Source organism: Solanum verrucosum, unplaced genomic scaffold, assembly GCF_900185275.1.
Source record: "Solanum verrucosum unplaced genomic scaffold, falcon-dt-bn FXZP01000183.1, whole genome shotgun sequence".
Lineage (NCBI taxonomy): Eukaryota > Viridiplantae > Streptophyta > Magnoliopsida > Solanales > Solanaceae > Solanum > Solanum verrucosum.
The window spans coordinates 168470-187040 of NW_026020430.1; the positions used below are offsets into that span (position 1 = coordinate 168470).

General features: G+C 35.5%; 2 protein-coding genes across 3 annotated transcripts; both read left to right on the forward strand.

The window, feature by feature from the left end:
- The first annotated feature begins 1278 nt into the window (after window positions 1–1278).
- On the forward strand, window positions 1279–9651 carry LOC125807866 (ERAD-associated E3 ubiquitin-protein ligase HRD1B-like). 2 transcript variants are annotated; one of them, XM_049487604.1, is made up of 8 exons: window positions 1279–1312; window positions 2368–2912; window positions 4037–4213; window positions 5632–5781; window positions 5859–6049; window positions 6506–6659; window positions 7338–7602; window positions 8854–9651. In XM_049487604.1, the coding sequence occupies exons 2-8, from the start codon at window positions 2380–2382 to the stop codon at window positions 8992–8994; spliced, it is 1611 nt and encodes a 536-aa protein (XP_049343561.1). In that variant the 5' UTR covers window positions 1279–1312; window positions 2368–2379; the 3' UTR covers window positions 8995–9651. The 2 variants fall into 2 exon arrangements, with proteins under 2 accessions (XP_049343561.1, XP_049343562.1); XM_049487605.1 differs by lacking the exons at window positions 1279–1312; window positions 2368–2912 and adding an exon at window positions 3012–3190.
- A 1462-nt stretch (window positions 9652–11113) lies between these two features.
- LOC125807895 (uncharacterized) lies at window positions 11114–18100 on the forward strand. The gene is made up of 7 exons (XM_049487643.1): window positions 11114–11460; window positions 13841–13931; window positions 14503–14618; window positions 14962–15021; window positions 15105–15170; window positions 17556–17755; window positions 17837–18100. Exons 1-6 carry the CDS (start codon window positions 11404–11406, stop codon window positions 17745–17747), a joined length of 582 nt encoding a protein of 193 aa, XP_049343600.1. The 5' UTR covers window positions 11114–11403; the 3' UTR covers window positions 17748–17755; window positions 17837–18100.
- The last annotated feature ends 471 nt before the right edge of the window (window positions 18101–18571 follow it).

Below are 18571 nucleotides of genomic sequence, written 5' to 3' on the forward strand. Positions count from 1 at the left end.
AAAGATATTATCTATGTATTAATAAGATAGGAGTGAATCAAAAACACAACTAAAGTATCCCATTTTTTTGAATTTCATATTTGAGCTATCATGTGTTCACTTTTCCTGCCCGAGCTGTAACCAACTATTATAAAAACACAACTCAACTATAAGTTGTTCCCTTATGTAATGAAAAGGAAAGAACTTTCATAGTTGAGGTGTGCTTCAATAAATATTAGGAAACTTGAAAAAAAGGGATACTTCAGATGTTTTTGATCCTTCAATCGTAAGTTAGGGTAGAAAATAAAGAAGGAAGAATGATAAACAGGTAAGAGAGCAAAATTTCTTCCATAGTCACTTGGTACTAACAAAATATTTATTGAAATCTGCAATACAGATGACAATACGGACAGTAGGAAAGGAATTTGTACCTGCATCCATTTGACCGTGTGGAGGTGATGACATCCATGCTAACTCCGCCGCTGAGAGTTTTCAAGTTCGACGGTGAATTTGAAGTTTTTCCGGTAAGGGTTTTCAAGAGATTCTTGGCCAATTAAACACTTCAAACGCCTAATAAAGTAGTACAATTACACATTTTAAAATAATAAAAATAGAACTAATGCATTTATATTTATGTCCTCCAAATTTTGAATGCACACAAGTAAAACACTCAAATTTATATAAAATTAAACAAATACACACGTGAGTCTTATATAACATAATACACATAAAATACCACGCAGAATATCTGAATCTATTTGTGTAATTTTATACAAATTTTAAGTATTTATTTATACACAACCAAAATTGAAGAACCTGAAATATGCTCATTGTGTGGAGTCAAACTTTTTCACTTTGCAAAAATCAATGTTTTCAGCTACTACTAAAATGTTGTAATTATATATTTTCGATGCAATTTTTGAAAAAACTTTAATGTATGTTTTCATTTATCATTTAGATAATTAAGTTAACCACCTAAATTAGGTATTTTTATTAATTATAGCATTAACTTCAAATAGAAAAAAACATGAAATTTTACAAATTGTGTATAAATTTAAAAATGACATATTTTATATGTTTAAGTATCTAATGATAGATAAAAACACACATAGAAAATAATATTAATTTTTTTTTATATTATAACCTCACTAATCTAACCAATTGGTCCTTCGGGTCGGGCAAGTTTTGTGTCCACACGTGGCGGACAACAATTTGGGATTTCCTACGCAACGACGCGCGAAGCACTTTATACTTCTTCTTATGCTGCATTAAGGGCGGAAAATTTAGCAATAAACGATTCAGAATCAGGAGGAAGATAAAGGAAACTTACCAGGTAAATTTATACCCACGAAGCTTTAATTATAGATTTATCATTCACTTCTGTCAATGGCTAATTTGCGAACTAACGAAACTCAGCGTCACCGAGAATTGTTTCATCATATTTAATTTTGGTTCTAAAAATCTATTGTAATAATCAGGATGTTTTTATTTCTGGAATTCTCTTAGGTGTTGCAAAGTTGGGATATTTCCCCCCTTTGGTGTTAAACTACGAGGGGTCGATTTAGAAAACAGTTTATTTGAATTTTAATTTGGTATAGCCCATTAGAAGATGTAATCTCTACTGTAGACTCAGTTGGAGTCGGTCGGGATTTGAAGCTCATGTGTTATGGATTATATTCGTTCTAAATCAACAATATGTACATATTCAATGAGTTTTTATTTTTTTTTAAAATATAGTATGCTTAAATCTTCTTAAAGAGATGGAGATAGCTGTGCCTCAGCTTCAATTAGCATACTAATTTTTTTCACTGTACGTTTACTTTTCATCATCACACTCTCCCTGTCTCACTCCCTACATTCATAACCATCCTTTTGTCATTTGTTTGATGTGACAAAGGATCCGAAGTCACGATGTGTACTAATTTCTCTTTCAGTATCACTAATTAATTTTCTGGGACTCCTGTACATAAACGAAAAAGGGAATAAGATCATAAAAGATGGAACATTTACAACATTGAGAGTTGTTGGCATTATGTGATGAAGTCATTTACCAAGTTCTAGTTCTTCAAACGGCTGATTTTAATAGTTGACTATCACATATGTAGACATTTGCAATCAACTAGTTTTGGATATCCCTTGAATCAAAAGTAGTCGTTCTGCATGGACCTTTCAGTTTATGTTATGGAATCTTATTATTGATGTGTCTAATAATTATTAATATATTCTTTTATCTATCAAGATTATTAAATCTTCAAAGAGTGGATTTTACTTTATCATATTTGATATATGTTGTACATGTTTTAATTTTGACATGATACATACAGACTTCTTTACTTGATTGAATCTAGAAAACTTGTTAATTGACTGAGTAGTGGCTTTGTGTGACAGGGTTAAGAGAAAATGATGAGTGTACGGACTTATGCTGGGCTTAGTGTAATAGCTTCTCTAGCTGTCATTTATCACGCCTTTAATAGTAGAGGCCAGTTTTACCCAGCAATGGTTTATTTATCGACATCTAAGATCAGTCTGGTGCTTCTCCTCAACATGGGTCTTGCCATTATGTGCATTTTGTGGCAGCTAACCAAGAAAATTTTCCTTGGTACCCTTCGAGAGGCAGAGGTTGAGAGGTTAAATGAGCAGTCATGGCGGGAACTCATGGAAATACTTTTTGCAATCACTATTTTCCGGCAAGACTTCTCCATGACGTTTATTACCATGGTTACCGCACTATTTTTAGTCAAGACTTTGCATTGGTTGGCCCAGAAACGGGTTGAGTACATTGAAACAACTCCAGCTGTTACTAAGTTGTCCCACATTCGCATAGTTTCTTTCATGGGCTTCCTCCTTCTCATAGATAGTCTCCTTTTGTACAACTACATGAACCATTTGATACAGACAAGACAGGCTTCTGGTTCTCTCTTCTTCGCGTTTGAGTAAGCCATGCTGTTCTTATTCATTTGTAGTTTTTTTCCTGTCTGAATATGTGCTATGATCCTTAAAGTTCTACTATTATTCTAGTCGTGCTTTGGGTGCAATTTGAGATATATGCCAGGGAAAGGAGTAGAGCTTCATTAGATTGGATACCACCAGGTTGAGGGGTTATACAAGCATGTTTCATGCCTCTGCCTTAAGTAAATGCTTAGTTGGGCTTCAGACATGGGGATATATGATACTTTACAGATATAATTTGCTGTCTACTGGGGCTGGCAAGGTACGGTGTTGGATCTTTGCACCTGCAAATGCTGTTTATCTTTCTGATGTAGAACCTGTTTGGATTAGCTTATTTTAAGTGTGTTAAGCCAAAATAGCTTTTAAGCACTTTTGGAGTGTTTGAATTAAATTAAAAAGTGCTTATAAGCACTTGATTTTAAGTTAAAATAATAAAAATAAGCCAAAAGCCAATCCAAACAGGCTTGTAGTTCTTGCACTGGTTTACTCAAACTGGAGGCAGATGCTCTGAGATTCACCATTAAAACTGGTTTTGTTTGAAAACCCTATGTTTTAATCATTATAATGCTAGATGATGAAGAGGTTTTTTTGTAGATGATTAGTTTTTTAAAACCATATATTGAAAATCTCGATCAGGTAAAGGTACTCGTACACCCTATTCTATTTCCCGTTCTCTATGTCTTGGGGTCAGTTTTTTTCAATTTTAAAAGTTTAATGCACGATTCACTGTTTACTTTGAAATCTTTGCTTTGTTATGCATTAACTCACATGACTGTTGTATGGATGGATGAAGTCAATTATCATTCTTGGCTTATTCATCATTGCTTTTCTGCATATTTTAACTTATATGGTGACAAGGGGTGTGCTTACTTTGAAATGGTATATGGTGACAAGGAGTGTGCTTACTTTGAAATGGTTTTTCTACCTGCTGTATGCTGGGAATCATGTTAGTTACTCTGGTCAATGTGCTGCTATTGTTTTACCCTAGTGCAGTTTGACCATATGGCTGCTCTTGTTTTACCAAGTGCAGTTTCATCATATTATATGTATGCCAGATCTAGCTCCCTAGTGAAGTTTAACCTTTTACCTTTTTGCCACTATTTCTCAGGTACATGATACTTGCTACAACAACTGTTGCAACATTTGTAAAATATGTATTCTATGTACGTGACATGCTTATGGAAGGACAATGGGAGAGGAAGGCCGTATATACTTTCTACTTGGAACTTATTCGGGACTTGATCCACTTGACTATGTACATGTGCTTCTTCCTCATGATTTTCATGTAAGTCAAATTTATGTTATTTTATTGTTTTCTGCTGTTACTCTTCTTTCTCCTTTCGTATCAATTACTTTGTTTAAAAAAAGAAGAAGCTTCTTGTAGTGTATAATTGAAAGTCAATAAAAAGGTTACCATTTAAGGAAAGCAATGGACCAAAAAGGAAAGCAAGAGATCATTTTTTTGGTTTGAGAGAGTTAATACTGATATCGAAAGACTCCAGAATTAGTTCAAGCATGTTACATTCTTGTGAAATAGCATAGACTTCCACATGGTGTTCTCAGTGTATCTAATCGAGCTCATTCGTTCTCTCTAGTGAATAATAGTGAAAAATAAAGAGGCTCTTTCCCATCTGGCCCTACTATCCCTGTGAATTTTTGGATCTACTTCCCTCAGGAACTTCTAAGCTTCTAAATAGTATGGGACTAAGCATTATTCATAGAGCTGTTAATTTTCTTTTCGGCCAGCAATAGGATGATTGGCTGTCTGTGCACTGATTCAGGTGTGCCACACTTATAGGTATCTTAGAAACTTCTGTAATTTCCAATTCAAGTATTTGGATAAAAGGATGTTTGATCTCTATTTGCACATTTTGTGACCGATTAGCTGTGGCATTGCTTATGGATAGAGGGTAAATGGGGCTCAACAATAGGCTCAAATTAGTATACCTCTGTTGGATGTTACCCAAATGAAAGCATTTTCTTGTTTTGATAAAATTCTTGATCATTAAAACAAATCTGTTCTCCCATGTCTTGCTACTTTCTTTTGGAAATGCAGTGCTAGGGTCATCCTGGTTGAAGAGATAGTCCTGTTTCCTTTTTCCTTTTGCTCCTGGATATTTCTTAGGACTTCAATTTTTTTTTTTGTAGCTGATGTCAAGTAGAACACATCTTTTCTCCCCTTCTTTTTAGTAAAAAAGTTTTCACTGCATTACACAGCAATTGACAATGTTCTGGTTTCGATCTTCCATCCTCTTATATAGTTAGATTGGGATCTGTATCTATACATAATTATGCTAGCAAAAGCTTCACTGAGTTTCATCAAGAGATGTAAATAATCATGTGATGCCTGCAAAAACCATCCAATTATGCAGGAAGGGTGGGCCATGTGTTAAAGTTTAGTTTAGGCACTAACAATCAAATTGTTAAAAAAAAGTTTAGTTCAGGCATGATCCTTGTTGCTTTTCTGCTGATATTTATTTGGCTTTTGGTAGAACCAACCATAAATTTATCATTCATCTGATCTCTTGTTTATGATCGAGCATTGTGTATATATTCTCTCTTTTCCTTCTGATTTTATTTATTTATTTTCCTGGACATGGGACGTACAATCTTTCTTACTACTTAGTTCTGTCCATATTATATATATTCTTTTTGACCCACTATTATGTGTTCATTTATTTCTCTATTTCCCTGGACTTTCAGCAATTATGGTGTGCCTCTGCATTTGGTTCGGGAGCTTTATGAGACATTCCGCAACTTCAAGACTCGAGTTGCTGATTACATACGATATCGAAAAATCACTTCAAATATGAATGATCGTTTTCCAGATGCTACACTGGAAGAGCTCAATGGGTAAGTTTCTCACTAACTAGAGTCCTGGTATGTATATGTTTTCTTCATCATTATGATTATGTTTAATGTTCCTGCAGAGGTGACACTATCTGCATCATTTGTCGTGAGGAGATGACCACTGCCAAGAAACTTACTTGTGGACATCTCTTTCATGTCAATTGCCTCCGGTCATGGCTAGAACGTCAGAACACGTGTCCTACTTGCAGAGCTCTTGTTGTACCACCTGAAAATGGGACGAGTGTTGCTGGATCTGGATATGCTCAGCAAGGTATCACCTAAAACTGGCTATTCTCTATATTGTGTATCAACTTTAATAAGTTAATTTTGAATGACGCCTGGAAATTGATGTTTCATTTTCCAAATGTTGCTCATCATGGCTTTTTTGCTATAGTAGAATTGAGATGAATGGTTAAATCACCCATTTGTTTGTAATAAGCTGTTTTGAGCATTAAACTTCTGCTGAAGTGTGTTGATTATAGGTGAAGATTACATGATTGTAGTGGAACAAAATTACTTATTTTTTTTGGAAGAAATTTCATGTGGTGTACACTGAATAGTTGTGTCCCAGCTTGTGGATTGTCATCTGTAATCTCTTATCTTAAAGATGACATGCTTGGAGGGAATCATTTGTGGCTATTAGAGACTTGGATAATTCTTTGTACAAAGTGACGAATGTATATGATATCTATTCACTAAGCACTCTGGTAATCTCTAATTGGCACAGGAACAAGTTTAGCAAGCACATCTCGAGGTTCCCAAGCAAATCCTAGGACAAACGGTTATGTTAGTCAGCACCAGGCTAGACTCCAAGCTGCAGTTGCTGCTGCTGCAATTTATGAGAAGTCCTTTGTTTATCCTTCTGCACCAACACTAAGCCGGTATAATTTCTCTTCTATGTCAACATTGTATTGCTTATCTTCTTTGCATATTTATGAGACCTTCCCCCATAAGTGCATGTAAAGGCTTAAACCTCCCTGACTATCTTCCTTGATATGCATAGTTACGTTGACTCTTCTCCATGTCCCATTATGGTTCATGCTCTCCTTTTTATATCTAAGAACAAGTAACTGTTGGCAGTTTCAGTTTCAAAAAGAACAAGTAGTTGTCGGTCTCAATTTTTTATAAGCAGTAATAACTGTTAGCCCCACTTGTTTTCTGTAAAAGAATACCAATCTCTTCAAATTCAAAAGTACAGATAAATTAGAAATGAAGGAGCATCCAATGTATGCCATTGGCATCCTCTGAAGATATTCACATAAGCACTTGTCATGTTGTGGGATAGTCTTATTCCTTGGAGATTTGGCTTGTCATGTAACCCTTGACTTAGGCAGATGATTGCTAATTAAGTTGTCCATAACTGCATGGGAAATGACTTCCTATATATATTTCCTTGGTCATGTGGTATGAACTAGTGGTAGAGGCAGAGTGAGGTTGATGGTGGTGGCTTCCCTTTTTTGGCAGTTGACAAGGGGATGGTTGTCTTCTTTATTTCCACAAATTTGTAGTTCTTTTAAGCACAGTGAAAGAACTTTAGTTAATTGTTCTCATGCTTGCAGGTCTCATGGATATGCTCTATTTCCTCCGTCCTACGGAGCAGTCAGTTCTGTCAGTGTGGACTCAGAAAGAGAGAGTGCTGCAAATGAATGGCCACAGCAACATCAATATGCAAATATGCCTTTTGCTTACTATCCACAGACCAGTTTTGGTCCTTTAGGATATCCTGGTGCTAACATGCCTTTTGGAGATAGTTCCTGGAGTAACCTTAGTACTTCAGATACTCATCTCGAGGCCCATAGGATATTCTTACAGCAGCAGTGTGAGGTATGAACATTTGTCTATTTAATTTTTATCTCTCTTGTATGTTTGTTGATGATATTGCTAATTTCAATATGCATAAATCATCATTGAGATAATTTCTAGTTCTGTTGAAAATAGAATTAAGTAAATGTAAGTGTGATCTCTCTAATATCTTAAGCTTTTCGATGAAGTTTTTCACACATCCAGCATGGTATTAGAGCTGGCGAAGGTCCTGGGTTCAAGTCTCACTACCACCCGTTATCACTTATCAAAAAGAATTTTCACGTGCTTGGCCTATGAAAAAAAAATCAATCCCGCACATGAGGGGATACGTTAATAATATATTAAGTAAATATTATTGGTGTAAACAGGATATGGTGTTGTATTTTTGGTGTAAACAGGATATGGTGGGGGAGGTAGTAAGTCTAGTGGACTTCATAGGACAATTGTAAAGTTCTTTTTTGGGTTTTTGGTTATCAGGATGCCCTATGGGGTTGTAAATCCCACCTCATCAGTTGTTATTTGATGAGTTTTTTTTTGTGTGAATACAAAGTTACCTTATCAAAAAATATATATATATATATATATAATTTTAAGTAAACAAAAGTGTGATCTCTCTAATAGCTTAAACTTTTAAATGAGATGGTCACACACTTCAACAAGTTCAATTATTCTATTTGTCTTAAAATATTTTGAAGTTCTTAAAGTTTGTTCTCTTTTTGGAATGGGACTTCAGCTCTGTTGGTAGAACAAATCACCTCAGATGAAATTCTGTGGAAGTTCAGAGAGGGAGGGAGGGGAGGGCTGAGGGTGGGTGATGTTTATCGAAGAAAATTGCAAAACTCCTTTTTAAATGGTTACTTTGCAACCTGTGATTGGTCCAAAGGGCGGGTCACAGACGGATTTCTCGGTTATCAAAAAAAAATAAAAATGGTTACTTTGCAACTTTGGTGGCCAAACTGAGTGCTTTGATTGTTCTATTCTCTTTTTCAACATTTTTCTTTGAAGGAGGGGTGGGATGTATTTAATATGCTGTTAGGGTTGAGATAAGTATGGACCATACAGCTCTGAAAATTGATGTATAGCCTTCACCCTGTATAAGATCACATTTTAGTGGATTGGATTCTCATTTTTAAGATTGCTTCTTAGCGTTTCTGTTCTTGGGTTAACTTTTTGCTTATTCGATCTCTCTCTCTCACACACACACATATATATGCATGTATGTATATATGATGTGTATATATTTACCTATGGAATCTACATTTATTTATCTAGGCTCTGCAAAACCAGCTCAAGCTTCTACAGAGTTCAAAGACCCAGAAAGCAGCAGATGGTGCAAAAGTTTCTGAGAGCAAGGGAAAAGCAATTTCATTAGAGAATGCTCAAAATGGACAGGCTGCAGGGGCAGATATTTAAGGAATGATCATCTGTATATAAAGTGCAGTTGTAATCATCCAGTTAGAATGGCTGCTGAACAATGGAATTCACCAGAGGATTTGTTGGTTGTATTTTCTCTAGTGATCTGGAAATAGTTGTATTGCAGATGTGAAGAAATCGACGATTTCTTTCTTCTGCAAGTTCCTTTCTTGAGGATCTCGAACTCTTGTATCTCTGCAGAGTTCCAATTTCACATCTTCATTTAACTGTCCATTAGCAAACTAGGTAAACAGGTACAACAATTTTAGCACAAGATATTATATGTTCAAGTAGGAAACTGAGATGAGGGAAGAACTGAATAAAGTGAGATGAAGCCTGATTCATACATTCAAGAAGACTCTGGATCTTCAGCCTTGCTGTCTCCATTCCAGGGTTGGTGTAAATACCGAGTAGGAGTAAGTTTCTTCCATTTTCAGGATAACATCTGATATCAGTATCAAGTATATGCTGAACCCTCCGGAGTTGACACATTCGATTAGAAAATTAAGCTGTGTGATCGTGTGACCATTTCATCTCTAGCCTTGAATGCATAATAATAGCCTTGAACAGTTGAACTATTAACATACAACACACTTCTATTTGTGCTATCTGTATCATAAATCAGTGCCAATTTCAAACCAAAAACTCTGCCGGACACAGACAGGCTGTTGAATTGGCCGCCCAAGTTCAGCATTGAGAGTAGCTGTAATGTGTACAATGTACATGCATTGACCAGTACTCCAGAAATCGTTTTCATTTCTTTGATTAGAGATGTGCAAGGGAACTTGCCACAAACTGATGCTTTGAGAAAGCCAATGTTTGTATCTCATTTATTCTGCAGGTTCAGATATCTTATTTGTTGGAGTAATATCTTACTGGACGATTCATCCAGTTTGCACCCAATTTATTACACTTGCTGGATATGTGAGTTCCTTAGTTGGTTTAATGGATATTCTATTTGCACTAGTAATTCTGGTCTCATTTGCTTCCCAACAGTTCCTCTTCTTTTTTGGACGTCCTTAGACTCATATTTCAATTTATGAATGGGAAGGCTTGAAGTCATTGGCTGCCGAGGGCTGAATCAAACTAACAACGTCTGCTTCCTCTATTTTACGTTTATGTGATATAATTTGAATCTATATGAATTTTACGAAAGACACGAAGATTAGAATGAAAAATGTAGAATTAATTATTTCTTATTATAAAAATAGGGATAAGGCACAAGTACCCCCTAGACTATGACCGAAATCCTAGAGACACACTTAACTAAACTAAGGTCCTATTACCCTCTTGGACTTATTTTTTTTGTAATTTTGTACACTTTTTATCTTACGTGGCACACTCTGTGACTCCACGCACGTGGGAGATATTTGGATGCCACGTTAGCCAAAAAGGTGCACAAAATTACAAAAAAAATAAGTTCAGGGGGTAATAGGACCTTAATTTAGTTAAGCTATGTCTCTGAGATTTCAGTCATAGTTTAGGGTACTTGTACCTTTTTCCTATAAAAATATATTATTTTTTATAGCAAACTAATAAAAAAAGGGAAAAGGTAGAAGTACCTCCCTAGACTATGACCTAAATTTCAGAGACACACTTTAACTAAACGAAGGTTCTATTACGCCCCTAAACTCATTTTTTTTTGTAATTTTGTACACCTTTTTGGCTTACGTGGCATCCAAATATCTCCAACGCGTCTCAACTGCATAGAGTCACGGAGTGTGCCAAAAGGTGCCACATAGAGAATTAGTTTGATTGAATATATTCTCTTAATAAGAATATTGATCTTCAAATATCTAACCAACTCTAGTATTAGTAGTAAATAAATAAATTAATAGAAAAAGTTATGACTATACCCTTCGACCAATTAGTATATTCCAATCATATTATTTTGCATTAGTAGCACTATTAATAGAATGTTTACCTTCACAAAATGAAGGGAGACACAACAATAAAAGAGAGATTAAAATATATATTAAACCAAAGAAAGAATTGATCCAAAAAATTCCCAGTATTTGCAACATCCAAGATATTCCATTTCCAGGGCTAAAAACAATGGAATATAATTTTCTTTTTTTCTTTTTCAATAAATAAATAAATAGTAAAAATAAAAGAAAAAGAAGAGAAAAACAGAAAGAAACGAAAAAAAATAATTAGAGAAAGAAGCTCAGAAAAGTTGCAGAAACGAAGGAAAAACAACGCTACCTTCTCCATATTTCTTCAGTTTATCAAATCGATCATCATCAATAAAGTATGAAGTTTTAAAGTTTCTCAGATCACCAAATTATAGTAGCAGATTAGCCTCTCTTACTTGGATCCTTCACGTTTCACTCTCCAATTTCATCTGATTCGCTTTTGGAGAAACGAAAAAAGGAGTGAAGAAGAAGAAGAGACAAGGCAAAAGGTGTAATGGGACAAGCTTTTCGCAAGCTATTTGATACTTTCTTCGGCAACTCTGAGATGAGGGTATGCCATTACTCAAACACCCTTTTCCTCTCCACCCCGTTTTTTCTTTCTATTTTTGTTTGTTCATATGTTATTGGAAATGATCACTTATGGTTTTGCCAATTAGAGTTTGTGGGGCTTCTTCTTAGCTCATTGAAGATAATGGGTTTCACATACTTTTCCTATTTCACTTCTCTAGGAATGTCTACTTAATTTACATAATTTTTTTAAACAAAGGTGTGAACTTTAAGTGACCTTGACCTTTGATTGGGTTGAGTTAAGAGGCAATAAGTTAAGCTATTTTGGGTTTTCCTGTTTTAGCTATTGGACTGTTGCCTTAATTAAGAATCTTGTCTACCTTTAGTAGTCTTAGCTTAATTAAGATTCTTGTCTGGATAAGGAATTTAGGGGTAGGAGTTATAAATAGTTGTGAATGTTTCTTATGATTTTTTATTTTTTTTTTTTGGTTTCCCATCTTGTGTCCGGAACCCACATTGGAGCTCTGACTAAATCCATATGAATATCATCCATTATTTTAAGATCTTCTGTTCCGAAGGTTTGAAGACGAGTTCCTCCATTCCCTTACTACTTAATAGCTTCCACTCCGTCATCCTTTTTTGGTCATTCCCGAGTGGATGCTAGTGCTTGAAGTATTACCATCTTGAGCATATAACACCCTGGCTATATACTTTTGAGGAAATTGACTGATAAGCATTTTTAAGGCTGTTGAGGACTGAATGTGATATGCAGAGTTGAATTTAGCTTTAAAGCTTCTTCATGCAATTAGTCCTGGGTTTTTAAAATTAATTGTATATTGTGATTTTTCTCAACAGAGCAGCATTAGTTTTCACTGTCTTGTATAGGCTTCTTTGAACTGACTATCATATTTAGAGAAGTGGCGAATTTAGAGCCAAAAAATAGGGCATCCGCACCCGTGGTTTCTTCGTAAAATTAGATATTTTATGTATATATTTTCTAAATTTGTATAATATCATATTCTTCACCCGTACTACAAGAAGTCTAAATGGTCCACATGGTTAAATGTTGAGCTTTTGACCTTGAGGATTAAGGATTAATTTCCACTTCAATACATTTTTACTTGGTGCACCCATGTTCGAAAAATCCTAAATTCGCCTCTGATTTAGAGTACACCAACCTATGAAATGATATGTCCGTTGTATGTGAGTCGGAGAACTTGGAGTTGATTTCCTTGTGCATCCATGATCCAACTATTGACAGTTAAAATTGCCATTGAGGGAACACATTGAGTAAAATGTACATAGAGAATAAAATTAAATAAAGGTGTCTTTAAAGAAAATTGTCTGTTGGAAACAGATACGGGATGCTCTCATAACAAATGGCAATTCTGTTCCTTTTATTTTGGTCAATTTCCTTATATCAAGATTACTGGTCACTCTTTTCTTCATTTGCATATTGCTGTTTTCTTCCTTTTGGCGCATTGCTGTTAGTGATAGTTCTTGCGCATAAGTGCAGTTGCTAGGTTGCTTCCTTTACGACTTCAGGTAAATGCACTGCTGTAAGCCTGTAACTAATGTTAACTTGGTCTTGCAATTCACTGGCTGACCCAACTTGTGGGATTGCAGTGGGTATATTGACATCAAAATAGAAAAGAATATATACTGAAGCTATTTCGGGAAGAACCGGTGGAAATAAGCTAGAAGTACCCATTCATGTCCTATGTAGGTGGGATAAAAAAGTAAAGCCCCATTTCCTTCAACCCTATTCCTTCTCCTCTAGGGTTCCATTTCTGCATAGTGCAGAATGCCAGCTACCAAGTGGCTTGATATTGCTCAGTGACCTCCCAGTTCAACGAAAGGCCTCTAAAATTGCCATCATTAGATCAGTAGAGATAGAGATCAATAGAAACCTTCAATGTGTCAAAGATCATCTCATCTTTTCCATCATCCTTATTTTTATCTTTTCAGATAGGTAATCATCATGAATTTGTATGAAGTACTATCTCACATATATCATGTCTGCCGTATGTTTTTAGTCTACTAATGTGGTGCCCACATTACTGACTACAGCATAGGGAGGGACTTGGGGAAGGGAACAGAGATTTTCTTGGAGGAAAAACTAATTTTCTTTCTGCAATGACTTTTTGCCTGCTCAGTAATGAAAATGATTACTACAAATGGTTGGATTGTTGTAGCAGGTTTATGATGAACTGATGCTTATTTCTCATCATCCATCCATCAGCTCTCATAGGCCATTGCCTTATGTTCACTACACCTTTTGTCTCTGATTATTTTCTTAGCAGATTATTCTTCTTGTATGTGTAATTAATTATCTTATGCCTTTCACAATTACCATTTTCAATTTTTGTTTTGTTTTAATCTTATCCCTTTCTGCTGTGTTTACTATGATTTGTTTGGTATAGGTTGTGATGCTAGGGCTGGATGCGGCTGGGAAAACAACTATATTGTACAAGCTGCATATAGGAGAAGTTCTGTCCACAGTTCCTACTATTGGTATGCTATTTCTAAATTCTCGCTCGCAGTGGTGTGGCACTTTAATGTTTCATTGGTTCAGTTATGAATCTGCTTGCATTGATATTGTTGTCGACCTGACAACTTTGAGTTCTTTTAATTACTTGTTGCTTGATGAATTTGAAGTTTCAACTAATTGCAATATGACCTATCAATATACTTACCGAAAAAGACCTATCAATGTCATGCAATATTTTTTATAAAAAAAGAAGCACCAACATCTAAAAGATATGGTTGCTTTGTTACAAAGAAGGTACTTTGATAGGCCATGCTAGAGTTAGGTAAAAACTTCATCAACCAAATTATTCTTTTTTCTTTTCTAATTCTCTGACTGGATATAAGTCCTTTTATTCTCTTCCTAATTATGAGGCCATCACATAAGGTCATAGTATAGTGGTTGCAGAAGGCGCAAAATTGGAATCTCAAATCTTGCAATGGAAATTGCTTCCGGTTTGGAATATCGCATAGTTTTGCAGATATATGTATTGAACACCTATGAGACCAAGTGAATACCTGTATATGTAATAGCTGATTGTATATGCACGGCATGCAGGTTTCAATGTAGAAAAAGTGCAGTACAAGAATGTGGTTTTTACTGTGTGGGACGTTGGAGGACAAGAGAAATTAAGGCCACTTTGGAGGCATTATTTCAATAACACAGATGGACTGGTAAAGCTATATATATTAGATTGTATCCGTGTCGACTAATACACATCTACTGTTGATTTTAATTTTAGTATCATTAGATTCCATAGGAAAAGATGAATTTTCCCTCGTTTTTTCTCATAGGTGCTATTACCTAGAAGTCGCATAGGAAGCTTAATTCCTGAAGGGTAATAAGAAATTTTAAATGAGAAAATGTGTTAACGTGATATACCATTTGAACCATCATTACTGAATGCCTTAAAAATCAAACCTACATTTTCCATTTTATGTGAACTGCCTTTAACTGCTTGCATCCTGTCTTTGTAAAATGGTTATTTCTGTTTACTAAGTGCTTTATTGTTTACAGATTTACGTCGTTGACTCTTTGGATCGTGAGAGAATCGGAAAGGCAAAGCAAGAGTTTCAGGTTCTGTTTTTGAACTTTTTATCTCTTTGTCCCAGGTACAATGGTCATTTACCTACCTAAATCTCATTCTTAATGTGTTTCAGGCGATCATTAGAGATCCATTTATGCTTAATGCTGTCATCTTGGTTTTCGCTAACAAGCAGGACATGGTAAGTTTGTGATATCAGTGGGTTTGTGCATCGACAAAATGCAATTAGTTACTTGTTATCTATTGTTCTCTCTTTATGTACTGTTGGAGGATAAACTAATTGGTGAATACTGCTAAATAAATCCCAGACAATAGATACTCTTAAGATATTGACTTTCTTAGTGCTGCTTTTATGAAAAGTTACCTTTTTATCAAAAAAGCAAAAGATACTCAAAGATTTTGCAGACCTTATCGTGCTTAGTATCAGATCGTATGTCCTGGCCTTTGTAAGCTTTGACATGCTGTTGTTTATTAAGCTTCCCTCTGTGTGATCCACAGCTGATGCTTGATGTATTCTGGTACTTGATTAGTGAAAACAAAAATGGTGTGGTGGAATCCATATCTCATGAGGTAGACGCTCATGTTGTTTTACCTCACCTTCACCGAAGCATACTAATTCAAGAACTAAGGAACAGACATACCCCCTTCCTGTTCACCTAGGAATAACTCCTTTTTCCTTTCCACCAAAACCTTTCCAAAGTAGACCGTCATAATAATCAAACTATTTGGGATACTTAAATGCAGACAAGTCAGATATTCAGATTCCATATTTTAGGATAATGGTTTGTTAGATAAAAATGAAATGCATGGAATTAGAATAAGATGACTGAAATGGATGAGTACTATAACAGTATTATACAATCAGTGGATCCCACATAAAGTGAAATATCAGTTCTATGAAGTGGTTGCGAGACCAACAGCTTTTTATGAAAGTGAAATTTCTGCCACGAAGGTCTAACATATTCCTAAATTAAGTCTAGTTGGAATGAAGGTTTAATTGTTGTCGGGAGTGTTTCTAATAGGGTTTGAGACTTGTGTAGAAATAAGTGTGGGATTAGAGAATCTCAAGCTTTAGAAAACCTGCCATTGTTATTTTCAATAAAACCGTTATGTTGCCAGAAGTCTTTTTTGTTTGATTAAAGTCGTGTAGGGCAGTATAAAGATAAGTGTGGATTTAGAGAACCTCTAATTGTTCGAACAAAATGTATTCAATTTTGTCTTGTTTACTAATTATAAGTAAAGAATGAATGGATTTGATTAAAGCGTAGTGGATATAGACAATTCATATAGCTGAAAGCCAACTGGTTCTGGGATTGAGGAATAGTTGATGGATTGATTGATTCATGGAAACAGACTACGTATGTTTATCCAAAAGGAATGGTGGGGAAAGGTGCCAAGGGCAATGGGCCGTGGAATTTTTCCATCAAGAAATAAGGTTATGACAGGAAATAGCAACTTGGCCTTACAAGAGAAGAATGATATAGATTACATATCAGTATATATCCCCCAAGGTTTACTCTTGGTTCGGAATCTCTACTAGTTTTTATCTATATATTTATTTGTTTAAGGTGCAAAAATACAAACGATAATTTCCATGTAGATAGTTCAAGCTCCCATTAACTGCAGCAATAAGATGATGCAGCAGTTAACAGAGTAAACAGTCAGGTGAATACTAATAGATTGCCACAAAAACCAACTAGCTTTGCCGGATTAAGACAATGTGTTGCAGCTGCTTTTCCCTCAATAGGAACACAAAAGTGACTTGTAACCAAAGGCTATTTGATTAACCAAACCGCTTGGTAACTGCAGGAAATCCTAAACTAGTGAAAGGGGCGTGGCCCAAAGGTCTTTAACTGTGCTAGTAATACTAAAAAATATGACTACAGTGGTGCAGAGCTTACACTCTTACTCAATGTGCTGTACTATGTTCTGTTTGTCGGAGTAAGTTTTACAAAGATTGATGTCTAAAGCTTAAGAATACTATTATAGTGTATTCTGCTATAATTATGTATTTCTCTCTTAGTTATGATTCGGAAATTACATGATGTCTTGATTTAACATAAATATTTCTGATTTCCCAATCATGAGCTTTCCGACTCACACCATAACCTGCATCTCAATTTTATTATGTGAGTGGTCTCTGTTTATGTCACTTTTCTCTTGGACTGCGACTGCTAAGCAAAATAAAGCTTGGTAGGCGGAGTAAAAGGAGGATGGTTATCATTTACCTTTAGTCCTCTCATCTTCCTTTTTTTCATTTTGGTTGTCATTTACCTTTAACCCTTCTGGTGTTGTTAGGAAATGAAATTGGAGGGGCTTTTGCCCATCAACATTAGTTTTCTATCTAAAAGAATTTGTGGGAATGAGGCAAATCACTTTTAAGCCTCTCCTAGACGTACCAATATTAAAAGAAGCACACCCATTTACATGGAACTTCATATAATGTAAAAGAAGCAAATAAAATGTCCCCTCTATCCCCTTTCCATTTTCTCATCTCGTGTTAGGTAGATAAAATTTTTATCATATTGATCCTCTTTGTTTATTTTTTCCCCTAATTTTGGTCCAGAAAGGAGCAATGACTCCAATGGAAGTGTGTGAAGGCCTCGGTCTTTATGATCTTAAAAACCGGAAATGGCATATACAAGGTGCATGTGCTCTTAAAGGGGATGGTCTATATGAGGGACTAGACTGGTTATCAAGCACTTTGAAAGATCTCAAGGCCGCTGGGTACTCTTCAGTGGGGACTTCAGCCTTCTGATTGATCAGGTCTACAACTTGGCTTTTATGTCTTCAAGATTGTCGCAGTCATCCCTAACCTGTTGATCTAACTTTAATTTGCTTTTGCAGGCTTCCTAAGAACCTATTTTGAGGGACAAAGCTGATTACCCTGCAGTCTGTAAATTAAAACGCCTGAACTCACATTGAACATTGTTACTTGTTCTTTCGGGTCTGTGCTTTTATGTAGTGGAATCCTGATCTAGGGTGAAGCTTGATTTTTGATTCTGCTGTATGCTGAAAATGTGGGCCTTGCAATTGGTCTTCCCCGTACACAAGAATTGTGTCTGTTGATACCTACTGTAGTATTTTAAGTATGTATACTTCCACATGAAATAGGTGATTAATGATCTCCCTAACAAGCATGCCAAATTGATCCACCCTGCTTCATGAAAAGTTTGGCCCTATATGTATCTTATCATTCCCGTTTTTGCCTCTAGCATGTGTTCTTGTGGAACAGTTTATCTACAAGGTAACATGTGGTATCAACTGAGATAATTGTCTTTCTACTTTTATGAAAATACTCTCTTCCACTAAACCTTTTAGGTTTATAATCCCATTATGCTTTTATAGAAGACTCCATATACTTAAAAGTGAAATCAACATTTCTCAGTTGTGTTGCATTGAAATGATGTTTCTGGAAATATTGTGGAAGGATCACTTGACTACTTGAAGGGTGTTTAAATCTTGATGAAAAGGGCTTTAGAGCATATCTAAATGTTAACTTTTCAGTGTTATGGCACTTTAAAGAGGACACACATAACCTGCACTAATAATATGTTTAGAAATAGCTCGGGAGAACTTCAC